This window comes from Brassica rapa, chromosome A03 (assembly GCF_000309985.2).
Source record: "Brassica rapa cultivar Chiifu-401-42 chromosome A03, CAAS_Brap_v3.01, whole genome shotgun sequence".
Lineage (NCBI taxonomy): Eukaryota > Viridiplantae > Streptophyta > Magnoliopsida > Brassicales > Brassicaceae > Brassica > Brassica rapa.
Window position 1 is genome coordinate 34,807,050 of NC_024797.2, and position 24,465 is coordinate 34,831,514.

Genomic DNA, 24,465 nt, shown 5'->3' on the forward strand with positions numbered 1-24,465 from the left:
CGCCGACAAGCTTGAAGATGAGCCATGCACAAACCACACCACAGTCAGCACAATTACTCCTGGTTCTGTCCCTCCACGGTTATCGAACTACCAAGACATTCTCTCTGAGTGCAAGGTCGACCCAAACAGTACCCGTGACGGATTGATCTTACCAGTTTGTATCCCTAACCGGGTACCTACACTAGTTCTAACTAATTACACCCACACTAGTTATGCTCAGTATCTTAACGATTCAAGGTATGTTGGAGCTGGTGTTGGTTCGGAGAAAGAGTGGATGGTAGTTGTGTTGACCACAAGTACTCCAGGTGGAAGCTTCTCAAGTGGTGAAGCAACGTCACTAAGAGTTATGGTTGGCTTAGGTTTAATGGGGCTCTTGTTTAATTGCCTTCTAGTCCTGTGAGTAAATTATGATTGTATATTGTGTGAAAGCTCTTTTGTTATAATGTATGTTTTTTTTATCTTAAGGGACATCAAAATAAGGGGACAGGAAAACCTTCACAATAAACTTTAAATTGTCCACCAAAAACATGTCTTAGCACAATAAACTTTAAATTGTGGAAAAGTCACAATCTCTCTGACACGAGTTTCGATGCATAGCACACGAGTTTTGATGCATAGAGTTCCGGTCAGAATACAATCCACCGTCAGTTGCCGCTGGCGAACCCCCTGTCCCTCTTGTTCCTCCGTCCGACCCCAACCTGCACCCTCCTGACCTACCACATCCCACAACCCCTCTTTCACCGCAAAACTTTCCACCCTTATCTTTAACTTCCACCAGATCTTGCACTGTTCTGACTTCATCTCAAAAAAAAAGTCAGCCCACTGAACTGCAGGAGCTTTTAAAACTCCAGCTGCAACTACTTCAGCACGAAATGCTAAGCCTGTAGAAGCTGCAACGAGCAAACAACTCGTCCTATAACTAGATCTGAAGAACAAACTGACAAAGTCACCACCAATGTGAAAAACTTGAGCAGTGACTTCACAACCCTTCCACCAAAAAACACTTCCCCATCCATATCAATATTGCGTCCTCAACCATTCTCCCAAACCACAACCTTTTTGAAAAAAGTCCCATGGAAATCGACCCTCAAACCACCTCTGTCCCCTCCCTGAAAACAAATGAAACCTCCACCTTACAGGAACCATTTGTCCCCTTGTCTCAAACTGCTCCCACAATGGAGACAGAATTACCATCTCATGTGTCTAAGCCTTCCTTGGTAGAAAGGCTCATAGCTTCTGAGAATAAAAAGCTCAAAAGACTCGTCCCAGTCATTATAGCACCAGCAGGAAGGCCCAGAGTTACTATACCTGATTCTGTGTTCAAGAAAGAAACCGAAATTCATAAAAATTTCATTGTATGCTATTTTAATGGAAAGGCTCCTCCTTTTCACCAGATTCAGAGTGTATTCAATCATATGTGGAGAAAAGGAAGAAGATTAGAGATTCATAACAATCCTCTTAATCGATCTACTATTGTGAGAATCCCTAGTGATTACCTCAGGCAGAAGATACTTGAGAACAACATCTGGTATGTTGGAGATTTCATGTTCCATACAGTCCAATGGTCTTCATCTCACTCAAAATCAACGCCTCCCCTTCGTGCAATACAGATTTGGGCGCACATCACGGGCATTCCTCTAGACCTGAGACATGATGAAGGCTATGGCCTTATAGCTGGTCTTATCGGTGAACCTAAAGAAACTGACGTCTTCACAAAAAACCTTATAAGCCTTACCCTATCTCATGTCAAGGTAGAAGTAGACCTCACTGTGCCTCTCCCATCTGTGGTGGAGTTTGAAAGAGAGGATGGAGAAGTTGTTGAGGTTGCTGTCAGTTATCCTTGGGTGCCACCAACTTGCACTCATTGTCATGAACTGAGTCATATTCAGCGCAACTTTCTAACCTATACTTCTGCTCCAGTGCTACTCCTTCGGCTCAGAAAAAGGCGCATGCGGCAAAGGAACATGTAAAGCAAAAAGCGAAGCCTCAGCAAAGTTACCAGCCTGTTGACAAATCTAAAAATCTTAACCCCTCCACCTCTACTGCTAGTCAATCAACCTTACCAAATACCATTATCCCTACCCCCTCTCAGTTAACTGTTAATTCCCCCTCCCTTTCAGCTACCCTCCCTCCTTCCTCAACTAATTCTCATCCTATTCCCCCTCCTAAGAAAGCCCCCTTTTATCCATAAACTCTTTTTCAACTCCAGAGCCTGTCCAAGACCTTCCCTTAAGAGATCGAGATCCTCCCCAACCCTATCCCCTCCTCTTCTTTTAGAAAATCATAACCCTTTTTCTCACCAAACCACAACCTCCAAATTTTCTTTTGATCCCCTTCCTCTATCACCTTTTTGTCTTCAAAGCCTTTCACCCCTCTCGTGCAAATACTGTTTATGTTCCTTCGGTTACTGGCGGTTCTTCCATTCTTTCGGAAGACCCCTCCTCTTTAGCTTAATGAGTGTAAAACTCTTTTTTGGAATGTTCGAGGCCTAAATGATCCGAACAAGCACAAACCTTTTGTCTCTTGGCTTGATCAACATAAGTCTCTTTTTGGTGCTATCCTATAATCATATATCAAAGAGCCTTTTTTGAGTTCTATCATGTCTTCTCTATGCCCTAACTGGAGTTATTTTTCAAACCACCTGGCTGATCCCGATGGTCGTATAATACTTATTTGCAGAAACTCCCTCAATGTCCAAATCCTTCACCAAACCCGTCAGTGCATCACTTGCAAGATCGATTTCCCTAACCAGCCTTCCTTATACTACTCAGAAGTATATGCTTCCAATCTTAGCGCCGAAAGGACAGATCTTTGGGCAGAGATTATACATTTGAGCTCCACCTTGTCTCTGGAAAATACTGCTTGGACTCAGGGAGGGGATTTAAATCAGATTATATACCATTCGGAGTACTCTGCCCCAACTGTCAATGCCCTGATAGCCAAATGTACCAGATGCGTGATTGTTTGACACATCTGGGGCTTTTTGATCTACGCTACATTGGTGCCTGTCATACTTGGACTAACAGCCAACCCTCTGAACCTATTTCCAAAAGCTTGACAGATTGCTGGTGAATAATAACACAATAGCCTCTTCTCCTCATGCCCTTGCTTCCTTCCTACCCCCTATTCTCAGACAACTCACCTTGTATACTGGACCTGGCGGTAAAGCTACCTACTGCGGGTTCCAAACCATTCATATTCCCCAATTACCTAACCAAACACCCACAATTCGTTCAGCTAATACATGACGCTTGGATTCAGTTTGGAAATATTGCCAATTTGAGAGAGGGAGACTTCAACACAACCTACTTTCATCGGATATGCCAAACCCGCACAAGCTATAATGCAATCAGGGCTTTTCTCATAGGAGTTGATCAATGGATAACGGAACCGCAAGAGATGAGTGAGAACGCTGTTAATCACTTTCAGTCTGTTCTCGGCCCTACAAATAATCACTATCCAGGGATCGTCTCAGCACCACACTGGATCGTAGAACTCACTGGTTTCATCTTCCCTCATGATTAACTCCAACAGATGCCACTCTTTCCTACGACAGAGGAAATCAGATCCTGATTGTTCAAGTTGAATGCTAATAAAGCACCAGGGTCCGACGGTTTAACTTCAGCTTTCTTCAAGGCTAGTTGGAAAACTGTAGGACATGAGTGGTGGTCTCCATTAAGAACTTCTTCGCATATGCTTTTCTCCCCTCAACTGCAAATGCAACAATACTCACCTTAGTCTCAAAGTTTCCAGGAGCCTCAAAGATAACAGCGTTTAGGCCAATATCCTGTTTGAACACTATATACAAAGTTATCTCAAGACTTTTGGTAAAGAGATTGAAGCCTATACTACCAAGCTTGATATTGCCTAGTCAAAGAGCCTTTGTGAAAGGACGGTTATTGATGGAGAACACTACACTGGTGGGAGAACTAGTTAATGGGTATCATAAGAACAAAGGGCAGAAGTGAATTACCATTAAGGTAGATATCGCAAAGGCATTTTATACACTCTCCTGGAATTTTCTCTTCTCCTGTCTCCAAGGCTTGCAACTCCCAACTTGATTCATCAATCTCCTGAGGGCATACGTCTGCACTCCTTCCTACATGGTTTGGATTTGTTCTCACAAAGGCACAAATTTAATGAAGGTCAATTCAAGAAGGCAGAACAACAGTATAGAAGCGGCGGAGATGATTAAAGCTTTCATGCATGTGCATCCTGGAAGTCAAGTCGGTATCTATCTTATTAAAACAGAAACATTACAACTTCTTCTAGGTGGATTTTTAAGTTGGACATCACATTATTATTCTTAGCCTAACCATACATTTAAATATTTCCTTTATCGGTTCAATATAGTCCATTTAACTCCATCATCTAATATCTATTTATATCCACCGTATCAAACTCCACCATAAAAATATACATCTGTTAAAAACCCCTCCCTCTAATGTGAAACGTTAACGTACATATATATCAAAGTTACACTATATAAAAAACCCTATCTTTACACTCTCACATTGTCATACTTATATTATATCAAAGTTACACTATATAAAAAACCCTCTCTTTACACTGGTCCATATCACGTTTAGGCATTGATTAGTCATTATATTTTAAAATACTTCATAGGTTACAAAACTTCATATGTTACAATACTCATATGGTCGTATGAATTATAGTTTAAAATACAGATATGGTCGTATGAAGTTTAACTTCATAATGCCTAACAAAAAACTTTTATAACAAAACCCCGAGTATATTTCCATTTAAAACAGAAGATAACAAAACCCGAGTATATTTTCATTTAAAACAGAAGATTTGATCCCGAGAATATTTCCATTTAAAACAGAAGATTTGATTTCAACCGTATATTCTTATTTCAATAACAGAAACATCACTTTATACTTTATAAAAAACATTTATAACAAAACCCCTTCCCCAAGTTGTGCATATATGCCAAAAATCTCGGATATGGAAAACCCCCTTCTCCAAGTTTGTTCTACTAAACCTAAACTCCCGGTTAGAATAAAATCTAGAGATTTTGTATTTATTATAACTAACCTAATAGGTTAGAGAATATTCTTTACCTCCCACTTCAATGTCTCCATAAATACTTCTCTTCTTATTCATCATTCGACATCCACAAAAAGTTCCCCAAAAGAAATGTCTAAACCAAGCACAAAAGTTCTAATCGATGGTGTGAAACATGTCAGGCACAATTGGAAAATTCTAGTTAAAGTGCTTCACTCTTGGAAACAAACCACAGCTTTTGCAGGCAACACATTAGAGTTCATCCTTGCTGATGAAACTGTACATATTGCTTATAGTTTCTTTTTTATAACTCTTTTTCTATTCGTGATCTAACGTCTATTTTTGCCTGCTTTCTAGGGTGTGGAGATAGCAGCATCGTGCAAAAGGAATCAGATTTCTCGCCTTCAACGTGAATTACCAGTTGGAGAGTGGAAAATAATTGATACGTTTGCAGTTTTGGGTATTTCTGGATAGTATCGCCCAACAACCCATCGATACAAGTTGTCTTTTTCAGAAGAAACCATGATAACAAAATGTCAAGTTCTATCTGATGATCACTATCTTTCTCTAGCAAGTTACGATGATCTAAGGAAAATCGATGAGAAGAAGAATTTTTTCCTTAAAGGTATGGATGTTTTATAATATATTATGAATGTCGAATACGGTGGATATATTAACAACGATTCTTTATGATTATTTCCACACAGATGTTATTGGACAAGTTGTAGATCTAGATGGAATTCAAACTGTTCAAGCTAGGGGGAAAGACGAGCAGAGAGTTCAGTTTCGTTGCGACGCCAGGTTAATTATAATCATCATATATAGTTAATGTTATTTTTGGTATCTGTAGTTTCATACTAACTACATCAATTTGACTTTGACTTTGTTTGCGTTTCAATCTGTAAACATCAAGTGGTGATGATGTTGCGTGTTGCTTGTGGGGGAGGTTCGCGGAACAACTCGACCAAGTGTTCCAAGATAACAACAATGAAATTGTTATTTGCTTGATAAGGTTTGCTAAGATCACCTTTTTCAGAGGTATACATTATATGATTTCAAACCATCCACTATATCTAAATCCTTAAGTTGTTTTATTTAATTAAACATTTGCATTCATCTTTAGGTGAAGTACAAGTCAGCAATGCTTTTGATGCTTCAATCGTGGCTATAAACCCAAAATTGGAGGAAGCAATTGAACTGAAAGAAAAGTAAGTTCATATTACTATTTTATGATGCTAGAGCCTTTATTTATTTGTACTTATATAAGTCTAATCATATATTAAAACATCCATGTTAGGATTTTGGCGAATGATCTTCCTCTGGCTCTTATTGAGAAAAGAGAGGAAAAGAAACTTACCAAGAAACAAAAACAAGATTGGGATGAGATTCCTGTTAGAGCAATTTTTGAGATATTGGAAGCTACTGAGGTAAATTGCAGATGATTCCAATTCTTTGATTGTTTTAAATATATTGTATCTCTAATCTAATTCTGCGTGTGTATTATTTGTCAGGTTGAGAGTTGCAAAATCATTTGTTCTATTGAGTCAATAGACACTGATTGGGGTTGGTTCTACTTTGGTTGTAACCGAAACCGACACAACCGACGTGTTACTAAGCAAGTTCCTAAACTTGCTATTGCTGGTTCTGTAATGTCAAATCCCAGCCAGAAACCACTTTTCTATTGTGACATATGTCGTGGGATTACACCTGATGTCTCTCCAAAGTAAGTGATAGAGCATTTTCTGTTGTTTGTCTTTAAGTTAATTTACTGCAGTAAGTATTTTGAATACTAAAAATGTATTTTGTACTGTTAGGTACAAACTTCATTTGTTTGTTAAAGATGATAGCGATTCATGCATAGTAATGATGCTTGACTCTGTTGCTCAATCTATTATTGGTAGTGCTGCAACTGAACTTTGGGATGGTTCCTATGATGAGGTACTTTTTTTCTTTTATTATGAGTATTTTTGATCCACTATGTCTATCCTAAAATCTAAAGTTTTTTGGCATTCGTCTTTTAGATTGAAGATCCAACTATCCTATCTCAGCCTATTGAAAGTTTAGTTGGAAAATCCTTTTGTTTTGGTATTTCGCTAAGCACTGACAATGTAAACAATAGAAACACCATTTTTAAAGTGTCTGAGGTCTGGTCTGGAGATAAAATTCAGAAAATTGAATCTCAGACAGAGCCATGCTCCTTGCTGGACACTTATTCGTCAACTCTTTCTGGTGGTGAGGTAAATTATTTTAGTTTGTTACTTATTTAATTTATTCCCATGATACATCAGTATCAGTAATTGGACAATCCGCATTCAAACTCTAACACATGCGTTGATGCTTAGGTTTCCCTGGTAGATTCAAACAAAGAAAGTTCATCTGAAGGTTTTTCAACCCCATTCTCAAAGCGCAAAGAAGCAGATGCTGATCTATTGGACATGACATCTACGTCTAAGAAACCTTGCACTCAGAAGATCAAGATGGACAATACAAAGACTGAAGAGTAGTTGATGACCTTGATGATTTGATGTCTTTTGAAATTTGGGAGCTTTTATTTTTATCTATTTTAATGTTGTATGCGTGATTTTCATTTCATTGGGTTTTGGATGGTTTTTTCCCCTAATTTTTAAAAATAAAATTGGTTTTTTCTATATTATTCTACACCACAATGTGCTTCAGTAATCACTACAATTGCGGCTTACCATCGGCATAAGAAAAACTTATCCTAATTATCAAACATACTAATTATCTATAGCTATGAGAGTTTTGGAACATACCTGATATTTTTGATGATGTAGTTGACACAATATTTCCCGCACGGTTGGAAGTTTCACCGTGTAGTGTTTTCATATTCAATCTAACTTGAACAAAAAAAAGAAACAAGCAAATATACCAAATAATTAGATATTAAAAACAAATAACATTTTGCAACGATTGCATAATCATCATTAACCCACATAATCACCAATGAACATGACCTAAAACAAAAAGCTTTCATCGTGAGCCGCTATCTTAACCAGAGCATAAGTATTCACAGACAATTCATACAAACTATTCAAGCAGCAGATTGAAAAGGTTCATAGTTGTTAGTAAGATATGTACCAAGGCTCTTTTCAAAGTATAAACATAAGCCTTATTACTCTTTCTAATCGATATTTCTTTTCATCCTCATAGCCTGACCTAATGAAGAGAAAAAAAGAAAATCGGGCAACTGATGAATTGTCAGTTCGCAGCCACCGTGGTTTAACGGATCGATCTGTTCCCAACAGAGTTTTCAATGATGTCACAAACAGGACTACAACACCTACAACACCGGTCAACAATTTTAAAAGATCCAGAGGTAAGTACTTTGTAATAATATAGGAAGTAATATTTACAGTGAAGAACATACTTATCCTTTTTTTTCAAGAAATGGGAAAGGAAAATGGTCAATCATCACAATCGGCAAAGAGAACTCGGTATTCACATCCAAACTCATGTAAGATGACATTGAAGTTTGAGTATAATTTCTCATGTTTTACATTAACAGATACGCATTGTTTGAGACTTTTAAATTTACTTCATATACTAGCAAATCAAATGGACAAGCATCAGCGAAGAGATATATGTCATGATACACAGATGTCTGCTCTCCCACAAGTGCGCTATCTATACCGGTTAGATCTATCTTTGATAGATTTTTCAATGATGTATTGAACAGCCCAAGGATCCCATTCACACCGGTCACTAGCCTAAACCTTTCAGTTGGTAAGTTTTTTTAAATATGAAATTCAGTTACCACTAATTGATATTTATCTGCTCATAATCTGTTATATCTATAGGTGAGATGGGAAAGGAAAATTGTCAATCATCTGAAATGGCAAAGAGACATACATATTCACAACCAAAGTCAAGTGCGTTGAGAATACATTTCATATATTTGTTAAACCAAATGTTTTGATAACTATCTCAAGTTCTTTGATTCATACTATTTTTCGAGGACTGAAACATTGATTCTATCTTTACTAGCAAACCAGAGTTGTAAATCAGGATTGACTACTGTAAGGCATGCTGATTCAATAGATCCTAGAAAGAGAAGCAGGACTGTTTTCAATGACATCACCAATATTTCGTTAGAACAAGAAAATGGAACTCAGATTATCAATAAGAGACCAAGAAAAGTCAATGATAACATGAAAAGATCAAATCCATCACCTGGTGAAACGACAGACAAAGAAGAAGAATCAGAAGAAGATGACAATTTTGCTATTGAAGGTGAGATATATATAAATTCTATTTATCGAGTATATTATTATAAATTTCTAAACAATATAATCATTCTGGTCATATTTGTGTTTATCAAGGCTCTCATTATGTGAATGAAGATCAGTACTTTGACTGTACCACCCCTGAGAATACTGATTCTGAGTCTTAGGTTGATTCAGAGACTGAAAATTATGATGATCACAATGTCAAGAAGACTGAATCAGAACGCAAGCAGTCAGTTTTAAGCAGGATGGAAGCTTTACTACAAATGGCTTTTACTGGTAGAAACTCATGTGCTAAGCAAACAAATTGTAAAGAATTAGGTACTAAAATCTCTTTCTTCCTGTAAAAGCTAACAAAGATTTTTTTTCTACAATATAATTAACATTTCTTATATTTTGATCTTCCTTTATAGGTTATATAGATGACGGTGATCCTACCTATACTTGCAGTCATTGTGGAGCTATAATGTGGTTTGGAGAACGTATTAATAAAAGTCGAAAGACACGCAAGCCCATCTTTTCGCTGTGTTGTATGCAAGGACAGGTTCAGTTGCCGCTACTAAAGGAACCCCCCGAAATAATTACAAGATTGCTTACTGGAGATGACCCACTGAGCAAGAATTTCCAGAAAAACACAAGACCTTACAACATGGTTTTTTGTTTTACATCGATTGGTGGAAACTGTGAAAGAGCTGCTCAAAAGGGCCGTGGACCACAAATGTTTCAGATTCATGGTGAAAACTATCATTTAGTGGGTAGTTTAAAGCCAAATGATGGAGCAGTTGCCAAGTTTGGAAAACTGTATATTGTTGATACTGAAAATGAAGCTGAAAACAGAGCAAACGCATTGAGGTATGTTGTTGTCATTTTATAAAAATCAAGCTTCTAATGCATTATTGGGTTTTAGTTTATCACATTCTTTGTTAATTTCTTTAACAAGCAAAGGTAAAAATAGTGGCTAACACAAGAAGAAAGATAACTTGAAGAAGGAGATTATCCAGTCTTTAATTGAGGTGTTAAATGCAGTTAATCCATATGTAAAGGAGTTTAGATCTGCAAGGGACAGATTTAGAGAACATCCGGAAGAGACTTTTCACATGAGGATTGTTAGTGATCGTTTTAAAGATGGAAGGACGTATAACACTCCTACAGCATCTGAAATTGCAGCATTGATTCTAGGGGATTTCAATCTTGACATGGATAAAAGGGATATCGTTTTACAGAAACATTCTGGAAAGCTTATGCGGATCAGCGAGATTCATGCTGCCTATTTCACACTTCAATATCCTCTAATATTTATATATGGAGAGGATGGATATAGACTTGGGATTAATAAAGGAGTCACCGAAGCTACAAAAAAGCAAAAAAGACAGACTATCTCCATGAGACAATTCTTTGCATTTCGTCTCCATGAACGAAAGAACGAGTCTCACACTCTTTTAATTTCTAGGCGCCTATTCCAGAAATTCTTGGTTGATGCCTATACTACCATAGAGTCCAATCGTCTACGCTATTTGAAATTTAATCAGGCATCTCTGCGATCAGATAGTTTTGATTCACTGAAAGAGTCAGCAAGTGCAGGGGCCACCGATATGCATGAGGAAGGTAGGGAATATGTGATACCAGCTACGTTTACAGGAGGTCCTAGATATATGAAGAATTATTACTTGGATGCAATGGCTATATGCAAGCATTTTGGTTTTCCAGATCTCTTCATTACATTCACGTGCAATCCTAAATGGCCAGAGATCACAAGATATCTAAATGAGCGCAAGTTAACATCAGAGGACATACCAGAAATCATTTCTAGGATGTTTAAGATCAAACTCGACTCTTTTATGGATGCTTTAACTAAGAAAAATCTGCTAGGAAAGACGGTTGCGTGTAAGTTATAATTTTACATTCTTTATTAATTCAAATTGATTTATAAGTTTACAATTATTTGATTATTTAAGTTTTTTTTTCACTGTTTATAATGTTTCAGCTATGTACACAATTAAGTTCCAAAAGCGGGGGCTGCCACATGCTCATATTCTCCTGTTCATGCATCCTACATGCAAGTTTCCCACGACTGATGATATTGACAAGATTATAACGGCGGAAATTCCTATTAAGGACACTGAACCAGAGCTGTATGGTGTTATTAAAGATATGATGATTCACGGACCGTGTGGTCACGCTAATAGGAATGCACCATATATGGAGAATGGTAAATGTTCTAAGTTGTATCCGAAATCTTATGCTGAGAAGACTACAGTAACTAAAGAAGGTTTCCCTGTTTATAGAAGGCAAGAGCAGTCTGATAATTTTGTAATGAAGAATGGCATCAAATGTGATAACAGATTTGTGATCCCATACAACAAGAAACTCTCTCTTCTATACAGAGCTCATATTAATGTGGAGTGGTGCAACCAAACATGCTCTATCAAGTACTTATTTAAGTACATCAACAAGGGTAGTGATCGTGTCACTGTCGTTGTGGAACCATCAGGTTGTGGTGAATCTAATGGTGGCAGTAATGGTGAAGCTAACGTTGAGAAGAAAAAAATGAATTCCAAGATTTTTTTGATTGCAGGTATCTGAATTCCTAAATGTTAATTGAAACTCGGTTTTAAAGCATTATGCCCTATCTTATAACATGATAATCGTTTGTGTTTTTTGCAGATATGTTTCTTCTTGTGAAGCTTCATGGCAAACTTTTGCATTCCCAATACATTATCGATCTACATCAGTTGAGAAGCTTCAATTCCATCTTCCTGGAAAACAGACTGTTTTTTTCAAAGGCAAAGATAAGATTGAAGAAGTCGTCAATCGTAAGCTTATCACACATACCATGTTTTTGGCATGGTTTGATTTGTGTAAAGTTGATGAATTTGCAAGAACTCTTACTTATGCTCAAATTCCGAACTTCTATACTTATGATAAAACGAAGAAGAAGTTCAGTAAGCGAAAAAAAGGATTCAGCATAGGCAGAATAAATTATGCTCCACGGAATCCAGAGAATTCTTATTATCTGCGAGTGTTGCTGAACGTTGTCAGAGGCCCTACCTGTTATGACGACATGAAGACATTTAATACTGTTCTATATCCTAGCTATAAAGAGGCATGTTTTGCGCGTGGGTTGCTAGATGATGATGAAGAGTATATCCAGGATATAAGAAGGAGAAGTTTTGACGGTTTTGCTAGTTCACTAAGACATGTTTTTGTCATGATGCTGCTTTCTGGTAGTTTGTCTACACCGGAGGATGTTTGGGAAAAAACATGGGAGTGTTTGGCTGAAGATATTGAGCATAATAGGCGACTTCTTCTGAATAGGCCTGGTAAGAATTTAATAAACTAATTGTATTTTGCATATTAAACACTCAGTAAAGTTAGTGTTGATTTTGCATTTTAACACTACCTGACATTGAATTTGTAGGTCTCATATTAAGTGATGATGACAAAAAACAGTTTGCTCTCCAAGAGATTGAAAAGATTATGAGACGAAATGGGAGTTCTCTTTCACAGTATGAATCTATGCCCAAACTAAATAGGAGTAGTAATCACGACTCCAATGTCCTGATAGTAGACGAACGTAACTACAATCGTGAAGAACTGATAGCTACTCTTGATAGTGATCTTCAGAAGATGACTGCCGAACAGAGGAAAGTTTATAATGAGATCACCGATGCTGTTAAAGAAGACAAAGGTGGAATGTTCTTTGTTTATGGATTTGGTGGCACTGGAAAAACTTTTATCTGAAAATTACTATCTGCAGCAATCCGATCTAGAGGTGATATTGTTCTTAACGTTGCATCAAGTGGGATTGCATCTTTATTGTTACCAGGTGGGATTTGGGATACCTTTAAGTCCTGATGAGTTTTCAACATGTACTATGACTCATGGAACAGATCAAGGGAACTTAGTGAAAGAAGCTTCTCTCATCATATGGGATGAAGCTCCTATGATGAGCAAGCATTGTTTTGAGGCTTTGGATAGGAGTCTAAAAGATATTGTTGGAAGTAAAACCAAGAAGCCTTTTGGAGGAAAGGTGGTGGTTTTTGGAGGTGATTTTAGACAGATACTTCCAGTAAAATATGGTGGCAGTCGGGCTGATATAGTTTTGGCTTCTTTGAATTCGTCGTATCCTTGGGAGCATTGCAAAATTCTCAAATTGACAAAGAATATGCTATTGTTGTCTGTTGGTCTAACTCCTGAAGAGGCTACTGATATTAAGGATTTTTCTGAATGGATATTAGATGTTGGAGATGGTAAACTATCTGAGCCTAATGATGGTGAGGCTCTAATCGATATACCAGAAGAGTTTCTCATATTAGACACAAATGAGCCTATAGAAGCGATAAGCAAGGCAGTGTATGGAGAATCATCTTTGTTACAAGGAAACAATAACCCAAAGTTTTTCCAGGAGAGAGCTATTCTATGTCCAACAAACGAGGATGTCAATACTATTAACGAATACATGTTGGATAAACTTGATGGTAAATACTCATATTTCGTCTTCAATATACTAAATTATATATTGTATTTATCTGAGCTCTGAGAGTATATAACTAAGATTTTTATAAAACGCAGGTGAAGAAAAGATTTATCTAAGCTCTGATAGTATTGATCCGTCTGATGTAAGATCAGTTAACGATGAAGGCCTAGGTCCAGATTTTCTAAACAGCATTAAGGTCTCTGGTTTGCCAAATCATAGTATAAGACTGAAGATTGGATGTCCAGTCATGGTACTGAGGAATATTGCTCCTACAGAAGGATTAATGAACGGAACAAGATTAGTGACTACTGAACTAATGCCGTTTATGGTGGGAGCTAAGATACTTACAGGGGAAAAAGTTGGTGATACTGTCTACATTCCTAGGTTATTGATCACACCATCAGACACCAAATTGCCTTTCAAAATGCGTAGAAGGCAACTTCCACTGGCTGTGGCTTTTGCAATAACAATCAACAAAAGCCAAGGTCAATCACTCTCGGAAGTTGGAATTTATTTACCAAGACCAGTGTTCTCACATGGACATCTTTATGTAGCTATTTCTAGAGTGACATCGAAAAAGGGTCTGAAGATTCTGATCGTCGACAAAGATGGAAAACCTCAGCGAAAAACAATGAATGTTGTTTTCAAAGAGGTTTTCAACAACCTTGGAGACTAAATTCAGAAGTCGACAAGGTTAGGCAATGATTAGTCATTTTGATTTAAATTACCTACTCTCTATTTTGCTAATCTATATTGTTAAGGTGTGTTGTATTTTATCTATCTTTTTAAACCGCAGTGAGTTTCTGGTTTGGAAGCGTGAGAGCTGTGGAAACGTGAGAAGTGTGGAAGCGTGAGAATTGCTACTATCCAGAATCAGTTTTTTTCGTTAGTTTTGGTTTTTTACAACTATCTATTTGTCTTTCACGCTTTGTTGACATACGTTTCTAAATACATATCATAATAATTCATTATTTGCTTGATAATTTTCATCTAAAACAGTACAAACATTTCAGCACATCAAACATTCTCCAGGGAAAAACCTATCTACTATTTACAGTTCCACTTAAATCTTCTAAAAGTAATCTAAATTTCCCAGACAACTTACTTTATATTTTGATGCAAGACATTGTCGCCATGGAAAACTCCTGAATTGCTTTTATGTATCTCCATGATGCTTCTCCCGTTTATGCTTCTCCCGTTTTGTTAGGATACTACAAAATAAAACAAAAACAAAGACCATAAGAATACTTTTAGAAGATTTCCAGACGGAAAACTAGGGACAGTTCAGGAACGGCTGTGAGTGGCCATGGAAAACTCCTGGTAGCAATCTAACTATCTTGATCAGAGAACAAAATGTAAAACTGATAGAAAGAATGACGATACTTTTAACCGAAAAAATAAAAACGATTGATAGTCCAACCTTTACTCGATAGCTCGAGTATCAAATTCAACAGTTTTGTATTAACATAAATCTGTATTTCAGTCTAGATTTGTATCTTATTTTTTTTATCTTTGATTATTATGAATATCGAGGAAGACGAACAGATCAGAGAGAGACACCGACAAAGAAAACTTACAGAGAATGTAAGAACCCGTGAATTTCTCAATCGAGGATATTGATAGCCGATCTTATAGGAATCGATAAATCTAGCCACAAACAAATCAATCTCTATAAGAACAAGAATATCAGCCTCGATTGAAGACCGGATGAAAACAATTCTTAAGAATATAGATTCTAACCTTTGGAGTATATCTATCGATGAGCTTGCTCTGTTTACGAGAATGAAGAAAGAAATTTCGGTGCTCTCTGAAAGTTAAAACATTGATCGGGTTCTTTCAACTTGAATCGATGATTTCAAAGAGGTACATGTAATGCTTCCAAAAAAAAAAGAAGACACGTTTATGTTCGTAGAACAAAATAAAGTAAGAAAAAGGAAAATAAAAGATAACCGTTTTTATTATTTCTTTTCCTGGACTAATGCTGTTACTTATGGGCTTATTGTTTTGATATGGACTTGTGGATTACAATAAATTTTTGCTTTATGGATCATAATAGTTAGATTGCCATTAATTATAAAACAAAAACAATTATATGATTGCACTTAATTTCTTAACCAAACACATTTTGTTTCTTTATTTCTTATAATTCTTGCATACACATTGAAAATACTATTCTATTAATAAAAAAATTGTAAGCTATTATTTTTTTCGATTAGTACACTTCTATTTACATTACTTAAACAAAACAAATTGTTATATCTATCAATTAAAACATTTATATATCCGCATGAGGTTAATCCATTAATTAAGTTTTTAAAAAAATTTACACTTTTGTTTGTTTATCTATTTTATTATTACAATTATTTTATTATAATAATAATGATGACTTCAGAGATGTTAGTGTATATCGTTTTCGTTAATATTAAATTAGTATTTTCACCTTATGTCTATGTTTATAATACACTGATATGTTAATCCAAATTGTATTGGTTACTATTAGGTTAGTGTTTCACTGAACATCTATAATACACAGTTATTTTCATCCAAATCGTATTTCTTTATATTATGTTAGTCTTTTCACTGCACGGAAATATCTCTAATATACCGATGAAAAACTACTAACACAAAACACAGTTTAAATATTGTTCTTTCAACAAAAAAAGGAATTGGACAAACTCAAAATGTATACAACCAAAAATAAAACCCGCGCGGGTGCGCGGATCATGATCTAGTATATTATTAAAACTGAAGTACTTTTTGATATTGTTTGTAGACTTGGATATAAGTATAAATTGGAAACAAGAATAGCAATATAAAAAAATTGTGTCCTTTTAATAATTTAATTATAATAATTATATTAAATGTCTTTCCATATTTCACTCAGTTTAAAATGTTTATTAATTAAATTGTCTTAACAGTAATAGTAATTATATTATCTTAATAATAATATTCCATATTTTATTTATTATTTAATCAACTTTAAATTTGTGTCAATTATAAAATCAAAATGTAAAATAACATGGTGTGGCATCTATATTATTAAAGTTAAAGTACCTTTTCGTACTGTTGGGAAACATGAATACCAGTATAAATGAGAATTGTTTGGAAACATGGATATCTGTATAAAAAAAATAATGTCTTTTTAGTAATTTCATTAATATAATTGCATTAATTGTATTTCTCTATTTCACTCAGTTTATCAATTTTATTAATTATATTACCTTAACAATACATCACATCATTAATGATATTATCACAATAATAATAGTGTAGATATATATGTATTAGTTAATCAACATTAAATTTATGCCAATTATAAAATCAAAAATGTAAAAAAGCAACTGGATTTTGCATATGATTAAAAGTTCGATTTAGTTTATTTTACTAAAACTTTATTTTAATTTTAGCTGCAATCGGTGGAAAATAACGTAGCTAAAAACATAATTCAAATACATGTTTTGTGAATAAAATAATAACTTAAATCAAAAGAATAAAAATGTATTACATTTATTGTCACTTAATTTTTCGCTCCATATAATTATTTTACTGAATAAAAACCCTTTATATTTCACTTAGTTTAGCCAAACACATAAAAATGTCTTTTTATTACTTTATAAAATCAGTTAGGCATGCATATTGCTATCCATTTAGGTACAGGTTGTTCTTTTCGGATATTTTTTTTTAACCCCACTTGTATATTATAAATTTATGTGTGGGTTTGAGTTGATCCTTCTGGGTCTGGATGAGTTCGGTTCTGATGTATAAGAACTTCAAAATATCTAAATAACAAATGTATCAGAAACGGATTCGTATATTTGTACAAAAAATAACCATATTACCCGATTCGGTGTAGGTCATTTGAATACAATTTGTTATATTACAATCAATATAAAATATATAACATTAAGCATGAAAATCAAATATCAATGTATAATAATATAATAACCAATACTCACGGGTCAATCTCTAGTTGGACTTAAATTTTATGTAATTTTGTTTGGCCCTTAATGTTTAAACCTAATTAGTTGTAATTTTTGACCTTTGAACCCTAATGAAAGACGGAAAAAAAGTTTATAATTGAATTTTAAATTTAAACCAGTATACCTTTTGCCTTATATTATTTATATTTAATATTTTTCTTGAGACGGTTATATGAGATTTTGGTAATGAACGGTAGCAGGTTTTAATTACGTTTTCTAGAAAATCAATTACTTTCACCAATCACCATATTTCTTTTTTAGTTTGCTGTTTGTAAGCTTAGAAAATAAATTTCTCTCGACCCCTCTTATCAAAATTCCATCTTTCAGAGGGGGAGAGATTGAGCTGAGCATCTTTTGTCTATAAAATAGTTTGATCGTCGATATTATACTTCTGCTTGCAGATTCCAGTTTGCGTTGGCGATTGTGCTTCGGTTTAGCCGAATTTTGTTGTGACTTTTCAAATCAAATTGAAGCTGTTCTTCAAGTATTTTGTTTTTTTCTTTGGTTTGATTTGAATAAATAAAGTTTAGGTCTTTTGATCGGATTTTGGGGTTAGCTCTCTGTATTCCAGGAGATATTAGTGTAGATCTCTGGGTTTGATTAGATTCCATTTAATCTCTCTTCAATCAAAATTTTCAGTTTTGGATTGGGTAATTTTGTGTCTGTTTCTGACCGCAATCCTTAGTGGGGGAGTCTTAAAGATCTTCGATTCTTCAATATCAAAGACACAGACATGCTCCAGCCAGCTGCAAAGGAAGTTTGAAGATGAGAAAAGAGGGTGACAGAAGAGATTCTACCTATTATGGTACCGGTGGTCTTACAGAACAGAGAACAAATGAGAGATGCCGTGAGAAAGAGAAGAATTGCGAAGCAGTTCATGCACGTTTGCGGCGGAGAACTTTTGCGAGACGGCTGTGATTGCCGGAGATCGCATGTGAGACGTGTGGACTTGTTACGTGTCTACCAAAGGCTAAGAAAATGACACGTGTACAAACTGAAGCTTCCAGTTTCTTTTCTTTTGGGCTGTAATTTGATAATAATCTATTTGGACCTCCTTAATATCTGTAAAACCGATACCAAATGTAACTGTCCATTGGCCCAACATCAATGAATGTTTAGTCGACACAAAAATTTTTTGCTGTTTGTAAGAAAAAAATAAAAAAGAGAGTGCATTTTGTGTAGACCTCTATTTTTTTTTTTTAACTCCTAACTTTATTGATATCAAATCAATGTAACATATTACATGAAACATAAATTACAACAAACATGTTGTTAAAACGAACATTTAGCAGAGACAGCAGTAACACGATGCTTCCTAACGCATTCGTAGGATAGGCTGATTCGCTAGCTTTCCTCCATTTCGTTCTTGGTCTTATAAGATCTTTCTTGTGGCTCTTAATTCTTGTGAGTAAACGCCTTTTTTCTCTAAGAAGATCATTGGATGTGATCCATCTGTTACATCGCGATCCGTCCCAAACACTCCCGCTGCAGAAGATAACATGGTCTTATAAGATCTTTCTTGTGGCTCTTAATTCTTGTGAGTAAACGCTTTTTTTCTCTAAGAAGATCATTGGATGTGATCCATCTGTTACATCGCGATCCGTCCCAAACACTCCCGCTGCAGAAGATAACATGGTTTGTTGAAACTGTCCATGGCATTGAAATTCTTTTGCTTCAAAACCAATAAAATCCTATCTTCAAATTGTTTTGTTGTAGAAACATCTGCGTATTTCTCCTTATTGTCCCCAAGCCATTCTTCGTCCCCGTTTGTGGAAAGTGCATCAATCTCTTGACATCTCCTGGCCATGGCGGCTTTTGATGTTGATTTTGTGTGTGCTCAAATCGAGATCCTCGAGAGATTATACAAACTTGCAACATGTGCAAAGGAAGTCCATCAATACTGTAATTTCTGACCACAGATTCCAATATCGGAGAATAACACTCCACTTGGGAGAAAAGACACACGCCCAACATTCCACGAATCCCCATTGATCTGCTCGTCCAGTTTCTCAGGATTGTCCAGATTATGACTGATATAACCAACATCATACATGATATTTGCCGGTGAAGAAGCCAGGATGGCCGCAAATGGTGAGACAGCAACCAAACAAGCTTTGGTTTCTCCCAAATCGAGAAACTTGATGTCCAATTCAACATGAATTGGGTTGATTACTAACCTAATACTAACTAGAAAGAGAATAAACAAGAAAATCCGACGGCCGAAGCCGCCGGACTCGGAAATCTCGGTGAAGAAAAAAGTGTTTGACGGTGGTTTTGGAAATCGTCTAAAGAGCCGCTTGAGAGAGAATTCGGTTTTTTTTCTAAGTGTAGAGCTCTATTAATGAGCAAAAACGCACTTTCTTTTTTTTCGAACAAAAAAAACACATGCTTTTGAACAACCAATTATATATAGCGGCTTGAGTCCAAATCCGCAATGGACAAAATTTTCTTTAATAAATAGCAGTTTAAATATTTATATGGTAAATATGTTTTTATTCAATTTAAATATATTTAAATATATATATATATATATATACTCATTTCTGAATTTTGATACTACTACTCGATTTCCAAAACATTAAAGTTTTTTTTGCGTAGTTGATAAATTTATATAACTATTTATTTTTATTCAAAATATTTCTTCTATCACTATTAAATAAACATTAATAATAATTTGTGGATCACATTTGTAATAACTCTTTAATATTTTTAACCGGATAATAGAGAAATAAACTGAACATAAAATATATGAATTAATATTAATATTTTGAAATAAAGTATCTCAAATATAATCAATTATGTTTTTCTCTTTCTAGTATTTGGTTATATATTGTCAAGTTTATTTAGTACTAGGGGCTTGACCGCTCTACGCGCGGGACTGTAAGTTTTGTTCAATGAGTATTGTGACCGATCTGTGGAGTTCATGAGACTCCAGCTTTGAGCTCTGTTTTAACTCTTTCAAGCCGGAGCTTGTTTTGTGGGTGTTGGAGTCAGATTTTTTTCTTGCCCATGAAAAGCAGGTGTTTGGTGTACATGGAATATGTAAGATGCAGATATCTTTGGAAGACGTCTGTTATACGGAAACACTACAAGAAATCAGTGATATAGCTACAAAAAATGCATTTATTTCAAAGTCTTCTTATATATGCATTTATTTCAAAGTCAAACCTTTTTATTAATGGTTTTAAAAATTACTCCCTCCGTTTTTTAATATAAGTCGTTGTAGAGAAATGTTTTTGTTCCAAATTATATGTCGTTTTCGATTTTCTATGTAAAATTTATTAGTAATTAATGTTGTATGACCAATGGTAATATATTTTTTATTTTTCTATTGGTTGAATTGTGGTTAGGTAAATAATTAATGATTTTTTGTTTAGAAAATATAAGAAATTGATGGTTTTCTTAATCTACGTGCATAGCTGTAAAACGACTTATACAAAAAAACGGAGGGAGTATTTTATAAGAAAATATATTTAATTCTTTTTTATCATAACAAAAGTATTCACTAATTTTCCTAATCTATACATACAAATGCCCTATAAATTACTGCAAATATCGCAAAACATGCAACTACAATATAAATAAAAAAACGAGAAGATGAACACGAAAAGATAAAAGAAAAGAAAATATATTTATTGAGAAGATAAAACTCAAAATCTAACCAGGCGAATTGACTAAATACCAGTTGCTTATACTGTCAATAATCTTGTTAAGGTCATTGCCATTTTCATTTACCTATAGGCACTGCTCTGTCTAAGTGTCCTAACCCTTATTCCCAAAACATAGAATTAGATTCATAAGACAAAAGCATGGATGGAAACGAATATACTGCTCTATGCATGAAACTAAGCTTTGCGAGCGTTCTTGGATGGGTTCCCTCACCTGTGGATTATCAAAATGATTGGTAATAGATTTCAGCGGGCTATTACTTGATGTTGTTTTCACCGCATCTGCAAGTTCACATGTTCCATCATTAGCTCAAGGGGTATGCTTGTCCTTGGAGGAGAGGTCACCAGCATGGTTCTTGAAAGAAGCACAATTAGCTCTAGGCATATCATCTCCAAGGTTGAAATCGCCACCCTGTCCACAAACAAAAAAAACGTGTTAGTATTTATTAGGTTAAAGAGACAAAGGATGAGAAAATTTGAGAGAATTTACATGCGGTGCAAAGGTAGGTCCTAGGAGGCGATTGATGCGATCACAGGCTCAAAAAGCTTGAGATGAAATGAGTAGCTCTTCCCAACAATGTCCTGGAGGAAGTAAGGGAGATCATATCTTGTCGTTTCCTGCCGACCATGTCCCTGATATTAATCAAATCCAAGTCAGTTAATTGCTTTTCAAAAACGTAAAACTATAGTACTCATTTTATGGCGATGCCACAAACCATGGGGTTAACAACCTCTGCAGCCCGTACATTTGTAAGAGCTTAGTCATAGCTGCGCCGAAAGCAACAAACACAGCTGACCAATCACTGAGTAATAGGTGAGTTGAGAAATTACTTATCTACTCGGATGTTAACCATACTCGTTGAGTAGTCTGAGTGTGGTCATTGACTCATTGTATGTTTCCCTGACGTCACAAACCCCACCAGTGATATCTGAAAGGGAAGGGTTGTCTGGTATAAGATGTTAACATATTTAACTTATGACCTTGGACGTACAGATGAAGACATACATTAGCATTAGCTAAGGACATGAGTTTCTTAACATTTCAGAATCTGAACATAGCAACAACAGACACTTCAACAATCTTCTAGATTTGTTAAGATGGATGGAAACAAAGGAATTGCACAGCTTGAAATGATGGTTGCTTCTCGTGACATCGAAGAAACTAAGCTCGTACATAGCTCCCTCCCTAAGCAGTTCTCGAAAAGTGTTTAGGCAATGGAAAAAAATAGATTCTTGGATGAGAGAGGACTGCAGAATAAGGAGGTTTAGAATTAAAAAAAGTTAATAGTAAACATAAACGACATAACAACACACATGGAAGATATTAGGGAATAATCTCAGATGCTCTTAATGAGGCAAAAAGTATTATGGCTTACTCTTACGAATTCTGGTGTACTCTTGTCTATTATGATACTCTTCATATCGATGGGCAAAGTCGAAAGTGCCCCTCTCTTTATGACCAATCAAAAGCAAGCGCGATTTTTCTCTCCTGTCCATGTGGATTTATGAGTTTATTGTTTTCTTATTGTTTCTCTCTCTCTCTATTCGGATTTATTGTTTGTTTCTCTCTCCTCCAATACGGTTATTACTAGGTTTGGTGCGAGAGGAGCTCTCTTGCCCTGAAATCGAAACCAGCGATTCTTCGATTCTAAATTAGACGGCGGCTGCTCGCTTGGATGCTGAATCATTGAGCAATGGATCCCCAACTTCAGGTAAAGCATTATCTTGGTTCTGGTTTGTATCTTATAACCCCATCAAAGTGGAATGAAAAGCTCGTTCGGTTAATGAGACAGTATATTTCATATTTGGGTTGTCAATTAGGGGATAATGGGAAAGTGTGGGAGTTGGGTGGTTTGTGGAATTGGATAATCAACAAGAAAAGTCGGGGATCAAAGCTGAATTTCCCGAATGAATGGGTTGAATAGTGTGAAACTGGTAGACTAGAAAAGTTTAAGTAGGTGAAACTTTACTCCCTGACAAAAATGTGTAACAAGATATAACTTAGTATAACTTCAATAGCAAAACTGGATAACTAGGAATAACTTTAAGAGTTTTATTTTTTTTGTACAACAGATAATGGGTTATTCTTCGACGAACATACACTTTGACTATGATGGACATTATGAGAAATCTGGAGATGATTGTGAATGGATTCCAAGCGATGGTCATTTGTATGCTATATCCTTTAAGACATCATCATTGGATGAGATCACTTATTCGTTTTTGAAGGAGAGGATATGCAAGAAGAAGACCATAGATTCGTGTACAAAGAGGCTGAATCTGAGTTACATTCCACTGGTAGTAGAACCTAAGAGGCAATCATCTATTTTGGATGATGAAGATGTGTTTGTGTATCTGACATCAGTGGATAAAGAGGGAAGAAGAAGTATTTTGCATGTAGAGGTCATCGAAGAAATGGAAATAGTTCCAATAACGAAGCAACATTCAAGAGGTGAGAAAAAAAGTTCATATGGTGGGAACTATAGTGAGCTTGCGAGTGGATTACCCAAAGTTGAAGTTAATCCAGGGGCAGTCACTCTATTTACTCACATTGAAGAAGCAGAATGATATCTAGCGGGTGCTGAACGGGTGGATAGTGTTGTTAATGGAGAAGGCGACAAAGGGGGCATTGGTTTGGATAACATGGACAGCGTGGAGAATGAGGGCGACAAAGGGGGAATTGGTTTGGATAACTTGGACAGCGTGGAGAATGATGGCGACAAAGGGGGCATTGGTTTGGATAAAATGGACAGCGTGGAGAATAAGGGCGACGTGGATAACTCTATGGGTGTTCGTCCAATTAGCGACTATATTGAGCTGTCACGTGTTGCAAAAGAAATTTCAGTGGTTAAAGAGTGGGAAGATGGTTTGGGTTTTCAGTTGTTGCAGGAATTTCTGAGTAAATAAGTTGTCAAAGATATTTGTAACACCCGTCTCTTCCTCTCTCGAGACCGGCGTGCCACTTACAGAAAAGTACCGAATCAAACCGAGTTTATTTAAAACCGAATAAAATATCAAACACATTTAATAAAATAAATCTGAAGGAAATACATCTCTAAATTGATTTA

General features: G+C 35.7%; 1 protein-coding gene, 1 long non-coding RNA gene and 1 pseudogene across 5 annotated transcripts; 2 read left to right on the top strand and 1 right to left on the bottom strand.

Annotated features, from left to right (window-relative positions):
• Positions 1 to 418: 418 nt before the first annotated feature.
• LOC103848283 lies at positions 419 to 14,955 on the bottom strand. 3 transcript variants are annotated; one of them, XR_004456537.1, is made up of 4 exons: positions 14,855 to 14,955; positions 7,803 to 7,886; positions 3,974 to 4,099; positions 419 to 3,711 (listed from the first exon to the last, which is right to left on the bottom strand). It is a non-coding gene; the product is annotated as an uncharacterized LOC103848283 (long non-coding RNA). The 3 variants fall into 3 exon arrangements; XR_004456535.1 differs by having other exon boundaries at positions 419 to 4,099; XR_004456536.1 differs by having other exon boundaries at positions 419 to 4,099; positions 7,803 to 7,882; positions 14,855 to 14,938.
• Positions 4,090 to 7,678, top strand: LOC103848281. Of its 2 annotated transcripts, XM_009125216.3 has the most exons (10): positions 4,090 to 5,307; positions 5,386 to 5,653; positions 5,736 to 5,829; positions 5,942 to 6,066; positions 6,152 to 6,236; positions 6,326 to 6,455; positions 6,540 to 6,751; positions 6,843 to 6,966; positions 7,050 to 7,265; positions 7,371 to 7,678. In XM_009125216.3, the coding sequence occupies exons 2-10, from the start codon at positions 5,551 to 5,553 to the stop codon at positions 7,530 to 7,532; spliced, it is 1,251 nt and encodes a 416-aa protein (XP_009123464.1). In that variant the 5' UTR covers positions 4,090 to 5,307; positions 5,386 to 5,550; the 3' UTR covers positions 7,533 to 7,678. The 2 variants fall into 2 exon arrangements, with proteins under 2 accessions (XP_009123464.1, XP_033144113.1); XM_033288222.1 differs by having other exon boundaries at positions 4,090 to 5,653.
• Positions 7,932 to 24,465, top strand: LOC103848282 (annotated as a pseudogene).